Source organism: Sus scrofa, chromosome 6 (genome assembly GCF_054392235.1).
Source record: "Sus scrofa isolate SSC_HxYL_T2T_F1_AM1 chromosome 6, Sscrofa_HxYL_maternal_Yorkshire_Landrace_v2.0, whole genome shotgun sequence".
In the NCBI taxonomy this organism is placed as follows: Eukaryota; Metazoa; Chordata; class Mammalia; order Artiodactyla; family Suidae; genus Sus; species Sus scrofa.
The window spans coordinates 123,356,833-123,377,793 of NC_139388.1; the positions used below are offsets into that span (position 1 = coordinate 123,356,833).

Sequence of the window (20,961 nt, forward strand, 5' to 3'; positions counted from 1 at the left end):
CTGACTGACATTAGAAAGGAATCAAGAAAAGGTCTTTTCAGAAGATTTAGTGTCTTCCCTTACACCATGGACAATCCTGTGGACCACAGCATCTCTCATCACTATAAATGAGAGGCTGTCTTTTGCCAGATAAAGTCAGTGTGAAGAATCTCAGAGTTTGGACAGATTCTTTTTGGTTTCTGTCGTGGTTGGGTTTTTTTCCCTCCATGATGTTGTGAGCGGCTAGGGTGATGGATTTAAAGGATGGAAGTAAATGATGCTTTGGCTCGGAGGAGAGGAAGTAGAGAAAATAAAATATAATAGACGTTCATGATACCTTTTAGAACTGCATATTTAGGAAACATTGGAAGTTACTCTTAAGCCTTCTTAGGGAAATCAAGCGTCTTGCTTCAACACTAGCAAAGCCATATTTCTCCTCTTGATCTGAATGTGTCCTTTATATAGTATGTGTACAACGCATGACATAAGCCTGGATTTGCAGCTGTTTCATAACCACTGTGAAGTTTATTGGCTCGGTTCCCTAGCACTGTGTCCAAACTTCAGGAACCCTCCTCAAGTACTGCGAACTTGGGGGGAGGCCATTTGTGGGATGATTTACTTTACCCAGAGCTGAGGGTTCTGCATGCAGAATGTGAGGCTGCTGTTCAACAGGTTGTGTCCAAATGGAAGTGACCGGCCAGAGAGACTTTTTTTGGACCTGTCATCCAGCCTCAGAACTTACCCTCTGAGGAGCTTTCAGTGTTCTCAGCAGCGTTAGGAAATAGCAAGGCACCGGTCCTTTATTTCTTTTGAGCAATAATTGCCTTATGAATTTTTAAGCTGACATTTTCATTTGCTGAAAACACAGTGATTCGGGGAATCGGCTTCGTCAGAGCAATTGCGAGGGTGAGATGGCAGTAGCTGAATGTTCCTGGCTCTCTCCCCTTGGCCCTGGACGGACAGGGACTCCAAGAGGACAGTTCAGATACTGTTACATTTTCATCAGAATTAATTTGACCAAGTCGCTCTCCTCTTCCCAGCTTTGTGATGAAGCAAGCCAAGTTATTTTAGAGAGCGAGCATAGATGTCTCACAGTCCCACTGAACCTAATCCAGTCCCATCATCAGATGGAAGAATGTATTTCCACAAGAGCATCTGTAAAGATCCAAAATAGGAGTGTTTATGTGCTTCTCTCTACTAACTACATATGGAGGAAGACTTTGCTGCTGATACCAGGAGGCAGAACTAGCATTCCAGGTTAAGAGTTAACCAGGTTGAGGTCCTGCTGTATGGCACAGGGAACTATGTCCAATCACTTGTGATAGAACATGATGAAAGATAATATGAGAAAGAGTGTATATAGATGTATCACTGGGTCACTTTGCTGTACAGCAGAAATTGACAGAGCGATGTAACTCAACTGTAATAAAAAAGGTTTTTTTTGGTCTTTTTAGGGCCACGCCCTTGGCATTTGGAGGCTCCCAGGCTACGGGTCAAATTGGAGCTATAGCTGCCAGCCTACACCACAGCCACAGCAATGAGGGATCCCAGCCAAATCTATGACCTACACCACAGCTCACATGCAACGCTGGATCCTTAACCCACTTGAGTGAGGCCAGGGATTGAACCCACATCCTCATGTATACTAATCAGGTTTGTAACCCACTGAGCCACAATTGGAACTCCAAAAAAATTTTTAAAAAAGCATTAACCAGGAGTTCCTGTTGTGGCTCAGTGGTTAACGAACCCAACTGGTATCCATGAGGATGCGAGTTCTATTCCTGGTCTCATTCAGTGGGTTAAGGATCCAGCATTGCCATGAGCTGTGGTGTAGTTCACAGACAGTTAGGATGCCTCATTGCTGTGACTGTGGCGTAGGCTGGCAGATACAGCTCCAATTCGACCCCTAGCCTGGGAACCTCCAAATGCTGCAGGTGCAGCCCTAAAAAGACAGAAAAAAAAAAAGTTAACCAGGTTAAATTCCACTCCTTACTATAGGCAGTGGGGGGACACATTTCTAAAGGTAGTTAGATTGTGTAGAGCTGTACATGCCACAAGGAAACATGGAATTTTCATCCTAAGAGTGATAGGGAGCCATTGAAGACTCTTGAAAAAGAAGGGAGGGCCTGCTGTTTAGCACAGGGAAATCTACTCAATATTCTGTGATAATCTACATGGGAAAAGAGTCTGGAAAAACAATGGATATGTGTATAACTATAACTGAATCACTTGGCCGTATAGCAAACATTAACACAACATTAGAAATCAACCATACTGCAATAAAATTTTTAAAAATGGGGAGTTCCATGAGGATGCGGGTTCAATCCCTGGCCTGTTCAGTGGGTTAAGGATCTGGCATTGCTGCAAGCTGCAGCGTAGGTCACAGATGTGGCTCGGATTCCACTTTGATGTGGCTTTGGCGTAGATCAGCAGCTATAGCTCCAATTCCATCCCTAGCCCAGAAACTTCCATATGCCATAGGTGCAGTGGTAAAAAGGAAAAAAAATGTTTTTTAATGAAAAAATAAAACGAAGGGAGGAAGGATAGATTTCACAGTGATGATGTCAGAAGCACTGAGAAGAGCATCAGGAGGCAGGAACCCCGCCAGCCTCTGAAGCCAGGCATGATGTCCACACTTGGTGTCCAAGATGGGGTGGGGGGGAAGTGCCTACATGTCACAGAGTGAAATGAGCAGGTAGGTGACTGAATCAGAGAGAGGGGGAGGGAAGGTGGGCAGAGATTCTGAGGATTCAAAATGGAGCTCTGGATTTGGGTCCCACTGAAGCAAAAGAAGCAGAAAGAGAGAAACCAAGGAGGAGAGAATCTTCCTCATTCAATGCACTGTGAATTGTCCAAACCAGTGGCGCCAACCTCATTTCTGCTTCTGCCTCTGCTCTGCTCCTTCGCTAAGTGAGAGAATGAGCCGATGACCATAGACTCTACACCATATTTTTACAAGGTTCTTCTGGAAACCTGAGTGGAGAATTGATTTTTTTCAGTGGCTCTCATGGCAACTCTCCCTCAAGAAAACTGGCTCCTCAGCAGACAGGCCTGTTTTTCTCTGCTGTTTCTGTCCCTACCACACGGGATCAGGTGTGTTCTCCCCTCCTCCCTAGAAATAGCTGGCAGCTCTGCAGAAAAATCAGTGTCACTCGAAACCTGTCACCGGCATCTGCCCCCTCCTGTTCCTGTGCTCTGGTGAGTCGGGGACCTCTGTGTGGCTTTGCCATCCATCCCTCAGCGCTCCAGATACAAAAAAGGATAGGTTTCTACCATTTGCAAATCTCCAGGCCAGCTTCGGGTGTGGCTCAGGATAGGAGAGCTGGCAGGACTCCTCCAGGGCTCCTCAACAGCCTCCACCTCTGCTGTCTCCAGCTAGTCCAGAAGTTTTATGGCTCTGAATCATTCAAGGATCTTAGGCTTTTAATACTTGAAAAGCAGACTTTTGAGGCTCAGAAACTTCTTCAGGCTATCCTCTCTGATTTAAAAATTGTGATTAAAAAAAAATCTGTTTTGAAATTTTGTACTTGAGCTCTGATTCTTTTCTTCTCTTGCATTCCTGCTGTGAGAACCCCATGCTGAGGTTCCCATTGTGGCTCAGTGGGTTAAGGACCTGTCTCTGTGAGGATGTGGGTTTGATCCCTGGCCTTGCTCAGTAGGTTAAGGATCTGGCATTGCTGCAAGCTGCTATGCTGTGGGTGTGGCCTTAAAAAAAAAATAGAACACCATGCTGAGGAGCAGGACGTGCGTGGCAGAGTGTACCCCCCAAAGCTGGCTACCACAATCCAACCACGTGTTTTCATTATGGTGCGATGTAGACATTCTTTCCATCCAGCCCATCAGTGGAGTCACTATCCCTTTCTTTTGAATCTTGATGGACTTTAAGTGGTTGCCTTGATCATCTAAGTATGACAGAAGCGATGGTCTGTGACCTCTGAGACTAGATTTTAAAACTGCCCTTCAGCCCACTCTTTAGGGACCATAGTGCTGGGACCAGCCACCATGCAGTGAGGGAGCCCAGGCCACATGGAGAGGTCTCTGCCAGAGCCCCAGATGAGGTCCCAACCAAGACGCAACATCAACCACCAGTTTTGAGATGAAAGAAGCATTAAAATGACTTCAGAAGTCACCCAGCTTTTAATTGCAACTGTGTGAGAGATAAGTGACAACCACCTATCTCAGCCCAGCCAGCTCTGAAATAAGGAGAGATGATAAAATAATTACTATCGTTTTAACCTTCTGAGTTTCGGGGTAATTCATTGTGCAGAAATAGAGAATCAACAAGGTGATGTTATCCACTACTGCATACCAGACCACCCCCAAAACTCATTAACTTAATCATTTTTGGTATAGCTTATGGTTTTATGACTCAGGAATTCAGATAGGCCTTGGCTGGGCAGTTGGTCTCTGATCCACATGTGGATCACCCTTAGCTGTGGTGGCTGGATCACGAGGATGCTTCTTTAGTCACATGTTTGGAGGCTTGGAATCTACAGGTTAACTGCCTCTCTGTCACTCCTCTCTCCCCTCCTCCCTTCCTCTGCGAGGTCTCATCCTCTGGCTTGTACTTCCCACATGGCTTGGGCTTTCCTCAGCCTGGTGGTCCCAGGGTAGCTGAACTTCTTACAGGGCAGCTGGCTTCCAACAGACCAAGAGAAAAGCTGCCAGTCACTGTAACATCTAGGCTAGAACTGAGTGGCATAATTTTTACCAAAATCTATTGCTGAAAGCTGCCACAAGGGGCCTGTCCAGATTGAAGGGGAAAAGAAAAAGATGCAACCTCTGGAAGGGAAGAATGTCAAAAATTACAGCCCCAGTGGACAAAATGGGAACCTGGCTCTATATCTCAAAATATGACCTTGTAAATCTTAGTACTTCATTTTATGGATGATGATGCTGAGGCTAGAAGGAATTGTTCAAGTTTACTCAGTCTGGTTTCAAATCCAAGTCTGTATTAATCCAAACCATGACTTTTCTCCACTTCTCCTCTGAGCAAAATATAGTAAATATACAATTTATATAACACTTAATTTTTTAAATTGAGATATGGTTGACAAAATATATTGGTTTCAAGTGTATAACATAGTGATTCAATATTTGTATATATTGTGACATGAGCACCACAGTGAGTCTAGTTAACAGCTATCACCACACAGTTCCAATTTTTTTTCCTGTGATCAGAATTTTAAAGATTTACTCTTGTAACTACTTTCAAATATACAGCACAGTTTTATTAACTGTAGGCACCACAATGCGTGTTATATCCCCAGGACTTACTTTGTAACTGGAAGTTTGTATCTTTTGACTCCCTTCACCAATTTCACCCACCTCTCACCCCCCACCTCTGGCAACTACCAATCTGTTCTCTGTGTCTATGAGTTGGGATTTATTTAGGGTTTTTCTGATTCCATATATAATTGAAAATTTATGGTGTTTGTCTTTGCCTATCTGATTTATTTCACTAAGCGTAATGTCCACAAGGTCCATCCCTGTTGTTGCAATTGATAAAGTTTACTTCTTTATGACTGAATAATATTCGTGTGTGTGTGTGTGTGTGTGTGTGTGTGTGTATGTGTGTGTGTGTGTGTTTACACACCACATTTCTTTATTCACCTTTTGGTGAGCACTACTAGTAGTAGTTGGCTTCTACTTTTTAAAATTAAAAAAAATTTTTTTTGCTTTTTAGGACTGCACTCACGGCATATGGAGGTTCCCAGGCTAGGGATGGAATTGGAGCTGTAGCCGCCAGCCACAGCCACAGCCACAGCCACAGCCACAGCAATGCAGGATCCGAGCCTTGTCTGAAACCTACACCACAGCTCATGGCAACGCCAGATCCTTAACCCACTGAGCAAGGCCAGGGATTGAACCCACATCCTCATGGATACAGTCGGATTCATTTCTGCTGAGCCACGATGGGAACTCCTGCTTCCATGTTTTGACTATGTAAATAATGCTGATATAAACATGGATGTGCACATATCTTTTTGAGTTCGTGTTTTTGTTTCCTTCAGATAAATATCCAGAGTGTAATTTCTGGATCAAATGGTAGTTCTATTTTTAACTTTGGGGGGACACTCCATACTGTTTTTCGTAGTAGCTGCACCAATTTTACCTTCCCCGGCAATGCATGAGAGTTCCTGTCTCTCCAAATTCTCACCAATATTTATTTATTTTTATAACAGCCATTCTAGCAGATGTGAAATGATATCACATTGTGGTTTTGATTTGCAGTTTCCTGCTGATTAGTGATGTTAAGCATCTTTTCATGTACCTGCTGGTCATCTGTATGTCTTCTTTAGAAAAATGTCTGTTCAGGAGTTACCTTCCTGGCTCAGTGGAAACAAATCCGACTAGTATCCATGAGGACGCAGGTTCGATCCTTGGCCTCACTCAGTGGGTTAAGGATCTGGTGTTGCCATGAGCTGTGGTGTAGGTCGCAGACGCAGCTCAGATATGGTGTTGCTGTAGCTGTGGTATAGGCCAGTAGCTACAGCTCTGATTCCATCCCTAGCCTGGGAACCTCCATAAGCAGTGCCTGTAGCCCAAAAAAGACAAAAAGAAAAAAAATGTCTATTCAGATCCTCTATCTATTTTTAAAAATCTTATTGCTTGCTTTTTCTGCTGTTGGGTTCTAGATAGATAGATAGATAGATAGATAGATAGATAGATAGATAGATATTAACTGCCATCAGATGCATGATTTGCAAGTATTTTCTCCCATTTAGTAGGTTGCTCTTCCATTTTGTTGATGGTTTCCCTTCCTGTGTAGGAAGCTTTTTAGTCTGATGCAGTCCCACTTGTTTGTGCTTTTGTTGCCTTTGCTTTTGGAGTCAAATCCAAAAAATCATTGCCAAGACGGATGTCAAAGAGCTTACTGCCTATGTTCCCTTCTAGGAGTTTTATAGTTTCAGGTCTTAGGTTCAAATATTTAATTCATTTTAAATTATGTTTATAGCATAAGACAGTGGTCCAGTTTCATTCTTTGGTATGTAGCTATCCAGTTTTCCCACCACCATTTATTGAGAGACTTCCCTTGTTATGCATTCTTGGCTCTCTTGCATAAAGTTATCGACCATTTATGTGTGGGTTTATTTCTGGCCTGTCAATTCTGTTCCATTGATCTTTGAATCTGTTTATATATATATTTTATATTTTTTCCATTATAGCTGGTTTACAGTGTTCTGTCAATTTTCTACTGTACAGCAAGGTTTTTATGACTACTGTTGCTTCATAATATTGTTTGAAATTGGGAAGCATCATGCCTCCAGCTCTGTTCTTCTTTCTTAAGGTTGCTTTGGTTATTTGGGGTCTTTTGTGGTTCCACACACATTTTAGGATTGTTTGTTTATTTCTGTGAACAATGCCTTGGGATTTTAATAGGAATTGAATTTCATCTATAGATTGCTTTGGATAGTATGGACATTTTAACAATATCAATTCTTCCAATCCAGGAGCATGGAATATCCTTAGGGTTTTCTATGTATCAAGTCACCTTCAGATTGTTTTCTTAATAGTTCATTATTAGTTTATAGAAATGCAACAGGTTTCTGTATGTTGATTTTGAATCCTTCAACTTTGCTGCATATATTCTAAAAATTTTTTGGTAGAATATTCAGATTCAATGCTCTTTGCAAAAGGTGACAGTTTTAATTCTTCCTTTTTGATTTAGATGCCTGTTGTTTATTTTTATTACCTCACAATTTATACTCCATTAATTCTAAAGTGCTATCTTCATTAAGGGAGATACCATCTCCCCAACTCCCATGAAAAAACTCATACATTGCATCTCTAAATTTTAAAAATCCTAGAGATATATTCGATGGCCTGGCTTAGGTCACAGGCCTAACTCTGAACTAATCTTTAAGTCCAGGAAGATGGAATATTATAATTGGCAAGCTCTACCAAAATCACAAGGTTTGAAGGAGTAGTTCCCAGAAGAAGGAGGGGAAGACAAAAATAATTTTTAAAAATCACTAGACATGGTTTTTGTACTACATGCTATTAGTTCTCATTCATATTGATTTCATTGCTGCCTCTTTGAGTGCTAACGGCATCCTCATTGAAGAGACTGGAGATGGAGCTTTGGGGAGAATGTGATAGGCAGGCTGTGTGAGGAGCTAATCCCAAGAATTGGTCTAGCTCTTTCAACTGACTGTTAACTGATTGTGGTTCCCTCTGTATTCTTAAGACTAAGATAACTTTGGCTTTCCAAGGCGTCTGATTCCATCACATAGAAATTAAATGGAAGCTATGTGAAGGTGACCCTTTATGTTTTTGTGTGCTATACTCTGTCATTGGAGCCCTCATGTTCATGCTCTGTAGTGAATGTAAATTGAGGACATGAAGATACCTGGCATTATAACCTCTTGAGTAAACAAACATTTCTGATGGAAACTTAAGTTTTATTTAATGATTTCCAGTTGCATTTGTTCTCACTCTCTCTTTCTCTAATGAAGTAAGCTTTTTTAATTTTCTTTTTAAAAATTTTATTTGGATGAGATCACAAATTGGGGAATTTCTCTTCCATTACTCACACTGCTTCCCAGCTGCCGGCCTCATGTTCCCTTGACATGCTGTTGAGGAGCCATCCATGAGCCATAGTTCTTCTCCCATGCACACCAGTCTTGACAGAGAAACCCCGCCCTCCCAGTGTCCCTGGTTGCCATTGGTGGCCTAGGTTCTGAGTGGCTCTGAAACTCCAGAGGGTACTGGCACCTGTGGGAACTACTGTCTTCTCATCCCTCCATTTCGGCTTTGTGTTTCTATTAAAGAGTCTCTTCACTCAGTATGGACTTTTTAATGTTAGAGTCAGAAATAAAGCATGATGGTTGATGGTTTAGTCGACTTTTGAGAGCCCTAAGGAAATCATCTCTTAAAAGCTCGTGAGCCTTCTTGAAGATAGTTTACTAGTTTGATGGCACCTAGAGTCTCTTCTATTCCTTTGTCATTCCACTGAGCCCAAGATGCCTTTTATTCTTTTTCAGTTGTTTTACCCAGTCATTTCAACAAGATGTGTTCTGCTTACACATGGGAATAAAATAGAGGAAGGAAATAAAGGAATTTCATGAACTTGGGCATGGATACATTTCAGTGAGGACATTCAAAAAGGCGTGGCTATAGTTAGATGGTTGAATTATAGTCTTAGCATAGTGAAAATGAAAGCAGATTTTAGCTTTGAAAACAAATACTAAGAAATGCCTGTGATCTCTTCTCCCCTCCAGAAGATATCAAAGAAATGGATATTGATAGATGAGGCTTACTCAGTAAAAGAAAAGAGTTAATTGCTATAAATAAGGCTAAGAAAATTCATTTTCCTCATGAATCACATAGACTGCTAGTCCCCAATCCTGGTATCTCTTCCTCTCCCTCCCTTCTCCTTAACCATAATTTATAATGCCTATCTCTCCACGTCTCCCATCCCTTACTCCCACAAATACTGCTGTCCTGTCTGGCCCCTCATCGCCTCCTCATTCTCTTGGCCTCCAGCCTTTTCTTGGCTTTACTTCCCTGCTCCCTAGACTGAACTGCCTTCAAGGAAGCAATACACATGCTCTTGCATCTGTATTTTCTGCTGTTTCATGCCTGCTACCTCACAGCCCTAGATTCTGCATTCTTGCACCCAGGTTTTATCAGAACCTAGTGGAAGATAACCTGAGATAGTGAATGAGAAGGACGACTTTGACACCTGGCAGGCATGTTCATGCCCAGCTTCACCACTTCCTGGCTGGTGATTTGGGTAAGTTCTTTAACTACTTGCCTCCTCTGACAGTTGGGATTTAAAATCGTTCCTTTCTCACAAGTTTCTGGGAGGATTAAGATACCTACCCAATTCAGACATAGCACTTGGCTCATAAAAAGTACTCAATAGATATTAGGGGTTGTGATTATAGTTGTTATTGTTGGAGAGAATTCCATATCTGGAGCAACAGATACTGAGAACCCTGCTACAAAGCAGTGGCTTCTACCATTGGTTTTAAGCCAAAGTCTTCTTGATGGCCATTCAAAGCTCTACACATTCTGGACCCTCTGTGATCTTTCTGACCTCATCTCCTTCAAATACCCTCCTACCCTGCAAACAAACACTCAGACACTCAAGTGCAAGATTCCTGAGAACAGAGAATTTTTGTCTGTTTTGTTCATTTATGTATCTCCAGGATCTGTTATTCCTAGCACATAGTAGGTTTTCACTAAATATTTGTTGAGTGAATGAATGAGCTTCAACACAAATATCACTGCCTTGGTGAAGTCTTTCCTGTCCCCCCAGGCATGGTTACTTTTTTATATTCCTGTGGCACTTAATACATTTTTCAATTATAACATTTATCACATTGTATTTTTATGAAAAACATTTTTAAAATTCTTAAATTTAAGCAGATGGTATAATTCAAAAGCACATTTTTATTTAATAGACTGAAACCTCACATCGCACAGATTTGATTGATTGATTACAGAAATCATAATGTTCTGCAAGTTTGTAAATTACATTCCCATCATGTTCTATGAGTTATTCCACAAAATTAAGTCCAACCTTGAGGAAATCCAAGAAAAAGCAAATTAGAAAACAAATTCCAACACACAGAGGAATCTTCTCTTAAGCAATGGCACGTAATGTGTTTTGACATTACAGAAACCTTGCTATTTTACTAGCAAATAGGAAAGTGGCTTGCAAAATTCATGCTTTGTGTTGGAGTTCTCTTGTGGCTTAGCGGGTGAAGGATCCAGTGTTGTCACTGCAGCAGCTTGGGCCACTGCTGTGGCGCAGCTTCAGTTCCTGGCCTGGGAACTTCTGTATGCCATGAGTGTGGCCATAAAAGAAAAAAAAAATTCCTGCCTTGTGAACCTATCAGCATAGCTATTAAATGTGGCTGATAAATAATATGCAAAGACAAGTAATCTCAAAAGTCAGTCTTGGTGGAGCACACCTGCTCAGGGTGGCTTTGAAGGAGAGCTTTCTTCATATGGGGGAAAACATTTCCTTATCTTTCTTAAATTAAACACTATTTCTAAAAGCCAGGAGGCATATACATATTATAGAATTCTCATCAGATCTAAAGAAAGAACTAATAAAATCTTCTATGCTTCAGGGTTAAAGAGAGCAAAGGACCACTTTCATGTACATTTCTATGCCACCAATGTGACTTCAGGGCCAGCACCACTGGCTAGCCCATCATATGTTTATTTACTGCTACTCCATTTCGGGTGTGGAGCATATTTTAAGCCATTGATTGATAACCGGCCCCTGCCATTCCCCACTGGAAAATATCCTAGAAGATACACTTGAGAGAAATTACTTGTCCCAGGGCAGCAATGGTGACTGCTAAGTGGAATCTTCTGTCTGCATTCGGAGGCGATAACAATCGAAGTAAGCCCCCATCGAAGGTGGCAAGACAGCTGTGAATGCCTTTGACAGCAGTGATTATCAGCTTCAGTGAACACATTTTTAACCTGGAAAAGGCATCCGTGATGAGTAGGTACTGCTGGGACAGAATCAAGATTAACATCCATTCCTGGCTAATGATTTCCCATCTTCTCTGCTGCTGTAGTTCTGGATTTCTCAAATCCAAGGCAATGCAAAAATCCCTGTTTTAGGTGAGTCTCACATGTTGGAGAAGGAGAGAGGCAATGATTTCTTCCAAGATGCAATTATCAGTGCTTGCTGGCTGAAATCTCAAGAGAAACAGGATTGTGCTATAACCTAGGAACCCTGAAAATTAAAATCTGGGTCAGTGCCCAGTTCCATCTTCCTTGATAGGGCCTGTGTACTGGGATGGTTGCTGGTGTTTGTTTGCTTTTTGTGTGTGTGTTTTTTGTCTTTTTTTTTAAAACTTCCTCTGGCTCTGTGTCTGCTGCTTAGTAATCCTGCTCTCCAAACATGCATTTTAAATATTTGTCTGACCTTTTTGGGGGAGGGTGTCTTGACCCCACTAGAATGGGGGCACTAGGCAGGATCTAGAGGTAGGATCAGTTCATCTGGTACCTAACAAATGCTTGTTAATTAACACAGTCACCCCTTCAATATGGCTGAGAGCTTTTCAGTGCAAATACTTGTTTATGCTAGTTCTTGCTGATTCTATATGCATGACCCTTAATTTAATGCGACTTCATTCCTTCAATTTCTCTTTTAGGTCAGAATATTCATGGTCTTGCTAAGAATTAGAGTTTCCCTACTTGTTGAAGTTTCCTTTATTTTCTTCAGTAATCATTGATGGGTCTGATGGGAAATTCAACCTCCTAGAAAATACCTTTGAGAGCACCTTATCAAATCCAGTCAACACTTCTCTGCCTTTATCTGATTCAAATTTTCTGTGATGTTTGGCCCTAGAGATACCTCTCCTCCTCTCTGATACTTGCTTCTCCCCAGGCCCAGTAAAAGCAGTCCCTCTGAGGAGTTGCCGTATCAGGAAAATCCTTTGCAGTTTCTTTGCAGGCTTTTTATTTTGGAGTGGGGAGGGTGCTACACCCACAGCATATGGAAGTTCCCAGGCCAGGGATCGAACCTGTGCCACAGCTGTAACCTGAGCCACAGCAGGGACAATGGGCAGGCTTCTTCTTCTTCTTTTTTTTTTTTGCTTTTTTTTTAGGGCCACACCCACAGCACATGGAGGTTCCCAGACTAGGGGTCCTATCAGAGCCACAGCTGCCAGCCTATGCCACAGCCACAGCAACCACAGCAGCCACAGCAACAATGGATCGGAGCCACGTCTGCAACCTGCACCACAGCTCACGGCAATGCCGGATCCCCAGCCCACTGAGCAAGGCCAGGGATTGAACCTACAACCTCATGGTTCCTAGTCAGGTTCATTTCTGCTGCACCAGGATGGGAACTCCCTTCTTCTTCTTTTTATGCATTTTTTATATAAAAATAACTCTTCTTTAAAAGAAGAGTTCCATCCTAGGCCTTCTCTTTCAGCTTCAATGAGAGTATGGATCATCCATGAGATAATTCCTCCAAATCATAATCTCCGAATCAAAGATATAGAACTTATTCCCTTATTCAGCAAATATGTAATGAACATCCACTATCTGGGTAAAGCCTGGTGACCTCTCATGGTCACCACTAGAATATCCTAGTAGGTACGTCTCTGTGACTATGAGAATCTTTCTTCCAGAAGGACAATTCAATCTGTATTTCCTACCTTGATAAATGATACCATTATCCACTTGGTCACCCAAGCCGTAAACTTAGGATTCAATTGAAATATCTTTCTCCTTCTCTGCCCACCCTTAATCCCCATTGAGTCTGTGTCCACATCCAGTTAGTCCAGCAACTGAATAGTTCAGTTACATCCTCTAAATAGCTCAAATCTGTGCTTTCCTCTGCAACCGCTTGGCATCTGAGTTTTGGCCTTCATCACTGCTTGACTCATTTTCATCTTCTGCACCTTGTCTTACATCTTCCTGACATGCAAGTCTCACCATTAATTTCCCTCCCTAAGGTACTTCCTATTCCAAAATACCTTCCCAAGGAAGGTCGAGCTTCTTAGCTTGGCTCCAGCACCTTCCTGCACCTAGTCCTGGCCCCATCCCCTGCCACCGTCTACTCTGTTCTCTGTCCATACTAAACAACTTGCTCTGACACCTTTTCCAACCTCTGTACCTAAGTATCTCTACTTGAGAATCTCTTTGATTCTCCTCCATACTACCATTCCTCTTTTAAAAGATGGATAAGTATGCCAACTTTGGGGGAGACAATGGATAAGGCCATCTTCGCAGAGTCTCAAATGGGACTTTTGCCTCATTAGACAAAGGAAAGTCCCTTAGGCTAAGACCAAAGCCAAAACCTCTCTAACACCTCCCTTTAGGGACCTGGAAATGGGAGAGCCTGCTTCTTCCCGCCTTTACCCCCTTCTTCCTACACTCAGCTGGGGTTGGAAAGGGTACTCCCCCCACCCACCCCCCAGCCTGTTCCACACCTTCCCTAGGTCCTAGCATCCTCCTTCCCAAATGGAATTTGCCCCCCCTCCCCTTCTTCCTAGTGCTAAACTGGAGAATGGCTGCCAGGTCACCTGATTGATGGGGAGAGGAATGAAAACACATCTGTTTAATATTTTCAAATTATTCCCCCTGTTACCCTTGCATCTTGGAGGGTAATCACAAGTCTCCAGGGGCTGGCTCTCTGGGTCCCTCCTTAGTGATGTGGTGCAGAGCAATCCTGGGGGGAGATTTACAAGGGCTCTAAGGTACCTCCTCCACCTGCCTCAATACCCTGCCCCTCCCCTTTCAGCCCACCAACCCTAATTCCTGGTCACAGACCTCTCCTTCATGAACAGCCTAGAAACACTGAGAGCATTCTCTCCACAAAATTAGCTGGTATAATCAATAAGCTCTGATACATCCAAATTCTGACAAACTTAGTCCCTATGATAACACCAATTATGTCACCTAGTACTTAAATATGGGGTCACAGAAAAGTAAGTTATATACTACAGAGTCCCAAATGAGAGGGCGTGTGCTGAAAACATTGATTTGTAGACTGTGCCGTTTAACTTCAGACTGTCCTGAGAGAAAGGGGAAGCTTTTGTGAAAGGGAACAAATTAGTAAGGAAACTGACAGAGGCAGGTCAAGTAACAGAAATAGTAAGAGGAACTGTTGATCTTTGCAGCAGTCGGTACACTTTCCTCCCTTTTGTGCAATGTGAGGCGTGCGGTGTATCTCCTGTACTTAGTTATCTGGGTACCTCGTTAAGTCTTAGGTCAGAATTGGGTCTTTATTGTATGAAAAAAAAAAAATTCTCATGTAAGCTGAGCTATGGCTGAAGGAATCAACTTGTGCACTGTGAATCCACTGGAGAAAGGAGAAAATAAAAGTATTAAAATATAGTTCAAGAGGAGAACGTAGACTGGGGGGGTACCCCCTTATTTGAGATTATCATTACCATCTGGGTTGTAAACCATTTGATTCTAATTCTAGAAGCTTGATGCCAGAAATAGCTTATTACCAGGGAAATTTTCTGGAGAATTGTCAGAAATGACAAAGTTTTTATTTGTTTTAATATGTGTCACAAAATGATAAAGATGGTAAGCCATACCATGATGTGAAGGCATGAGCCTAGTACTTTCTGCTACATATATTTATTCTGTCTTCTACATCCCAATTCTTCCTTTTCCACCCCACAGAAGGTTGGAGACCACTTTTGATAAGCAGAGAATCCTTCAAACTCTTTTCTTCTCTTGAAGGAAAACACTGAACACATCTGGAATCTATTCAGAATTTATAATCTAATCCATAGATTTTGCACAGTACTAGCAATTCTATTCACAGCTCCTCTTTTCACAGTGGTCATGTTGCGAGTACATAAAGTACTTGATTCTAACCTTGATCTGTAACATTTATGAGTTCACATTAAACACAGATCACTGCTGTCCAATCACATTGATAAAAGCATATCATTTTGAAGTTCCAGTACACCACTTCCTGGCTGTGTGACCTGCAGCATGTTACCTAATCTCACTTGTTTACTCCTCTTTAAAATAGGGATGATAATAATAATAGTACCTGTCTCAAAGCCAATGTATTTGAAAGCTGCCATTGCAGTGATACAGAACAGTCTGAATGTTGAGAGCTTCCAGATACTAAATTGGATGTTCACTAGTTTAAAGAAAGTAAAATATACAACAAGGATTTAATTATCTAACAGGAGGCAATATAAGAATTTGAATTGGGTAACCATAATGTTTCTAAAATGGTGGTCATCTTTTTTTAGAAAAGACTCCCTTTGGGGAGTCTTCTGTGCAGCAAATCTCCTAATTTGCAATCTTTGATCTTATTCTTAACGTAAAGGTACACTGATTAGAAGGAAATCCAGCTTCCTCTTAGGTTTTCAGGTTTGGGGCTACTTTGGGGGTGGAGGTTGCTGCTGTTTGGAGAATGGGGAAGGAAGATGGAAATTTTAACCCCTTAGTCTGATATACTTTCTAGAAGCAGGCCACCAGGTCGACTTATATTTTCTGAAACCAGACCGGGTTTAATTTCCATAGCACAAGAACTTGGTATTGAAGGAGTTAAAGGGTCTCCCACACCCCTCTGCCAGAATCCTTCTTTTGTGTACACAGCTGCAGTGGGAGCTCGGGTTGGAAAGGAAATGGTTAGAGGAAGAGCTGGTTTTCAGACCCAGGCGCGTCTGCGAGGGGGGCCGGGGGTGGCCTGGGGTTTTACATGCCAGATGTGGGCCTGCCCGTGTGCCTGCCTGGAGCCGCTGGCGTGGTCACGCCGAGGCCCTGTGCGAATCCAGGCGAGGTGATGAGTTAGCGGGTTGCTATGGGAACGGGCCTGGCCACGTGACCAGGGTGCTGCTGCCTGCGCTTTGACGTCAGCAGTCGGGAGGGCGGGCCGCGAGAGGGCGGGGCGGGAGCCGAGCGGGGAGAAGGGAGCCGCGAGCAGCACGCAGGCGGCAGGCACGGTCTGCGCGAGGAGCAGGCGAGCGGGAAGGCGAGACGCAGCCACCTTCCTCACCAGCCAGCCCACGGAGGTTTGTTCCCATCCTCGGGAGTGCGCCAATGCCCGGGCCGACCCAAACCCTGTCCCCAAATGGCGAGAACAACAACGACATCATCCAGGATAACGGGACCATCATCCCTTTCCGGAAGCACACAGTGCGCGGGGAGCGTTCCTACAGGTAATGGGGCTGGCACGGGAGCGGCGCCAGGCGGGGGACCGCGGCGGGCGCGCGGAAATCCGCCCGTTATATAATGGAGCAGACGCTGCCCCCAGACCGGGCTGCAGACGTGCGTTTGTAAAGGCGGTAGTGATTATTTGCTATCTGTTTCCATGTGTCATGTTGGGTGTGCACGGAGGCTTCCCGATTGCAGATGGAAAGCATTTCATGAATAGGTTTGCCGCCTGCAAGGGGTCTCCCTCCATCGCTTTCCTTCCACATTGATGAAAAATGCAAGCAGTTTTCCCCCTTTCTCCAAAGGGAGATAGCCTGGAGCACTTCCTTTCCTCCTTCCTTTTTAGATTTTAAAGGAACCATGAGGTAGGCTGTGCCTGAAGACAGGGAACCAGGAGGATGGCGAGGAAAAGGTTTGCTCTTGCCCTGGTGTGTGTATGCAGGAAAGATGGAATCCTCTAGATTAAGCTGCAGTCTGTGATGTTGAACCGCCAGATTGATGGAGCTTTGTAAGAATTCTGCTCGCTGATTGGTGCAAGGATTGACAGCAGAGGTCACGGTGTCAGACATTGACCAAAATTTTCTTCATAGAACCCCAGGTTTATTAGAAAGAGACTGGACTGCAATGGACCTGAAAAGAACTGGATGCTGTTAAGCATTTTCTTAGGAGTTTATGGCCTCTGCATGGGTGGGGGCGCCCGCCCTTCTTATTTACAGTAGGAAGGTGATTCCTGGTATTTTGCTGAGGTCTGATTTGAGGATGGGACTCATCTTGGTCATTGTATTGTGAGCCTTTTGATTAATGATCAGCCTGTATGTTGGCATCATTTTTACATTAGCATATCTGGCAATATGTTCTAGCAGATAAGCTCATTAAAATTGTTTGCATTGTTTGATAAGGATAACAATGTAATGGAGAATGCAGCTAGAGACTAATGCAGCTCAAGGCCAGACTTGAAGGGAGACTGATAGCTATGCTCATATTTCCTCTGAAGTTCTTTTGTACTGGGGTAGTTATTTTTAAATGTTACCTTGATAACCGCTAACAATGCTTTTAGTTGGAGGCAGAGCACACAAACCTCTAAAACGCATCCTCTCAGCTAGTGAGCAACAGGAAATAACTCTTTAAAAAAAAAAAAAAATGCCTTCAACCAAACATTCAGATGGTACGATAGGCAGAATAGTCTGTGTCTAAATGTTGCGTAGTCATAAAATAGGACCAAGAGTACCCCACTTCCTCCCTCTTTCACCAAAAAAACACTATTAGCTGACTCAAAAAAAAAAAAATTATAAGCAACCTTTGCCCTGTCATCTCTGGCAGTTACATAAATACTGAGAGTTAATTTTGGCTGTGCCCATGAGGTCACCAAAATCTCATGCCTATGGTTCCAACTAATATGTTGACATGATATCCTTACAGATTCCAAGTGCTTGTTATTCTCTTAATATAAACCAGAATTGGTCCACAGGCTCTGGGACTCTCCTTTTGGAGACCCATGTGATTGGAAAGTTGGGTCCCTTCTCTCCTTTACTCCTCCATCTTTCTCTGTGAACATTCCAAAGCTTAAAATAGAATTTAAAAACAAAAACAAAAACCCCAAGTTGCTTTTAGTCCTCACTCACTTAAACTGTTCTCGTAGATAATAAATTTGAAGCCCTTATTTCTTAAATGATTTCATCTCTACCATGTAGGTAGCAGTTGCTTTTAAGACAGAGTGCGAATTTTACCACATGGGCCAAAGGCAGTTGCTTGGTTGGGTTTTATTAGTCATATGAATGAACTTGCAAGGGCAGTGGGAAATTGCTTGATGGAAAGGTTAAACGCTACCTTTGGTTGATGAATTCTTGCTTTCAAATAAAAATTTATTGTACAGCAGAAATTGGCACAGCATTGTAAATCAGGTATGCTTTAATTTAAAAAAAAAAAGCATTCCACCCACTAAAAAAAAGAAAAGAAAATATGTATTTATCTTTTAAATTCAATCAAAGTTGTTATTTTGGTTTCCCGAATTATTTCCAATTTGCTCTCTGAGTCCTCCTGCCTGGTACCTGAAATTATGTGGAAAAACAAAACCGAATTTGTATAAAGATCTGACTGAGCAAAATCTTAAGTCACTAAGAGCATCATTGCATTTGTATTTTGCTTAATAGGATTATTGGACAGTAGAGTGAGAGATGTCATAGGTTAAAAGAAGAAAGAAGACTCCCCAATTGCATTTATATTGTATTATACAAAGGGTGCACATGGCGACAGATGCACTTGATGTTTTCCTTGGTCCGCTTTTCTGTCAAAGTGGACAGCCAGAGTAGTGTAACTCCCACTTATTTTTTTGGAGGGGTGGAGGGGAAGGAAAAATATGACACATTTTTCTCTCCAGGAAGTGCTCCATAATTATGTTGGCATCCCGAGGCTGGAATAATATTGCCATTTAATTGCTGAGGAAACTTGGAAGACAATTTGCAATCCAGAGTAGAGATTTGACCATTTAAGTTTTGCTTTGACTGTAGGTTCAGTATGGCCCCAAACAATGAAGTGTGCTTGACCGTGCCGTAGGAATGCCATGGAAGGGTCAGGGTAAACCCAGAGCCTGGGGATGGTCGGAGGGAATCCTCCTTCCTGTTCTTTTCCTGACTGCTTGGTAGCTCCCCAGCAGGTCCTTCATCTTTGGCTTTATTGTGTGCATTTGCTCATTACATATAATGTCTCATTGCATTCTTATCAGTTTTTGTGAGGTTAACTTCACACGTTTAAAACAAAACCCATCTTAAAAGAGGTGTGTAAATACAAGAAGGATGCTGGCAAGGGACTCTTTCAAGTGCTCCAGGACCAGAACACCCCTCACCTGGCTGGGAGCACAGAGAACAAGACCATTCTTTCCAGCCCCATCGAGGGGCAAGTGGTCACTCTTCCCAGCAGGAGACGTGGCTGTCATAACATTGACACCAGATTGTTTATAAATACGGATTGAATATGGTTCGTCACCCAGACATCTTAATCCAGGTGTCTCTTGCCACAAACAGAGCCTGTTTGTACAGCCTGGATGAGAAGGAGTGGGAAATCATTATTGAAACAGAGTGCCCCTCAATAAGAAGAGCACGTTTCCTTTAGAAAATTACGCTTCCATTAGTAATTTCACCTGAAAAGAGCAAGTGCAAAAATGGTTCAGCAGAGACGAGTGGATGTGTTTGCACGGCTGAGGTCCACTACTGAGTGATCGCCTTTTTGGCCCCAGCTTCCTCGTTGCATTCATGAGCACTAGAAATCATATGTTTTAAGAGCTGCTTAAAAAATAAATGTGGTGTGGGCCTTGGAGGTGATGCTGTTTAATTCACAGAGCGAACAAATCAGGCTCTGGCTCTCCCGAGAGAGGTGACTCCCTATAGCTCTGTTTCTTGCAGATGCTCGTAGGAAATGAGATTTATTAACTGGCCCTCTGCCCACCGCATCTTTGTTTGCATACTCCAGGCTTTTAAGAGTGAATGTATAAGTCCAGAGGACTGGTTCCACATGGGTGTTTGAACATGCAACTACAGTAGCATATGTTCTGAATACTTAAAAAAAAATACCAACCAGGATCAACTGTATATCAGGGAACTATACTCTGTATTTTGTAATAACCTATAAGGGAAAAGAATCTGAAAAAATACATACGTTCTTTTTTAGTATATATACTCTTTTTCAGATTATTTTCCTTTATAGGTTAATGCAAAATATTGAATGTATATATGTGTGTGTATATATATATATCTATATCTGAATCACTTTGCTGTTTACCTGAAGCTAATACAACATTGTAAATCAACTATACTTCAATTGAAAAAAAAAATTATTTGGCCCAGGAAACAGACTATAAAGAAAAGCAAAATGAAAACTTAATCCTAAAATATTGGCTCTGGTACCCAGCTATGCCAGTTTTGAAAAATGAATTTGTGGTCAGGAAAACTAAAAGAAATTGTGTTTATGTGTCTGTGTCTTTGTGTTTGCACGCCAAAGATAGTTGTGAAAGTGTCTTCCATTTAATAGAAGCTGCTGTAACGTGCGTCGCTTTAACCAGAATGTTGATTTCAGATCGTAGTCCCCCAAACAGCAGCTGCAGACAGCAGAAGTCTCTTTCATGCATCTCCATTGTGTATATATTAGTATCATCTGGATTTACTACTGTCATAGGAGGTTTTTTAAAGTAGTGATTTTTGTCTTCAATATTTTTCTTAGTTTTTTTAAAGGGTTCCTTGATTATTGGGTGCCCAATTTTGGGACTTCTTTTCAGGGTCCCCTGTCAGAGCATCAGTTAAGGGGATGGTCTTCAGGGTGCCCGTGGTGAGAGGCTCACCCCTGCTCAGCGGTGTTTATCACTGGTGTCATCTGTTT

General features: G+C 42.4%; 1 protein-coding gene across 9 annotated transcripts in view; it reads left to right on the top strand.

Annotated features, from left to right (window-relative positions):
- MAPRE2 (microtubule associated protein RP/EB family member 2) overlaps positions 1-20,961 on the top strand; it is a 170,419-nt gene that overhangs the window by 45,031 nt on the left and 104,427 nt on the right. For 5 of the 9 annotated variants that reach the window (XR_014807855.1, XR_014807853.1, XR_014807854.1 and 2 more), the window contains exon 1: positions 16,343-16,598. The exons of 3 other annotated variants lie outside the window; for them this stretch is intronic. Coding sequence is in view for 1 of the 6 variants with exons in the window: in XM_021096264.2 (XP_020951923.1) it covers positions 16,480-16,598 (119 nt within the window). In the remaining 5 variants the exon portion in view is untranslated. Of the gene's footprint in view, positions 1-16,316; positions 16,599-20,961 lie in introns of those variants that run through there. One more of the 9 variants, XM_021096264.2, reaches the window with a different exon arrangement.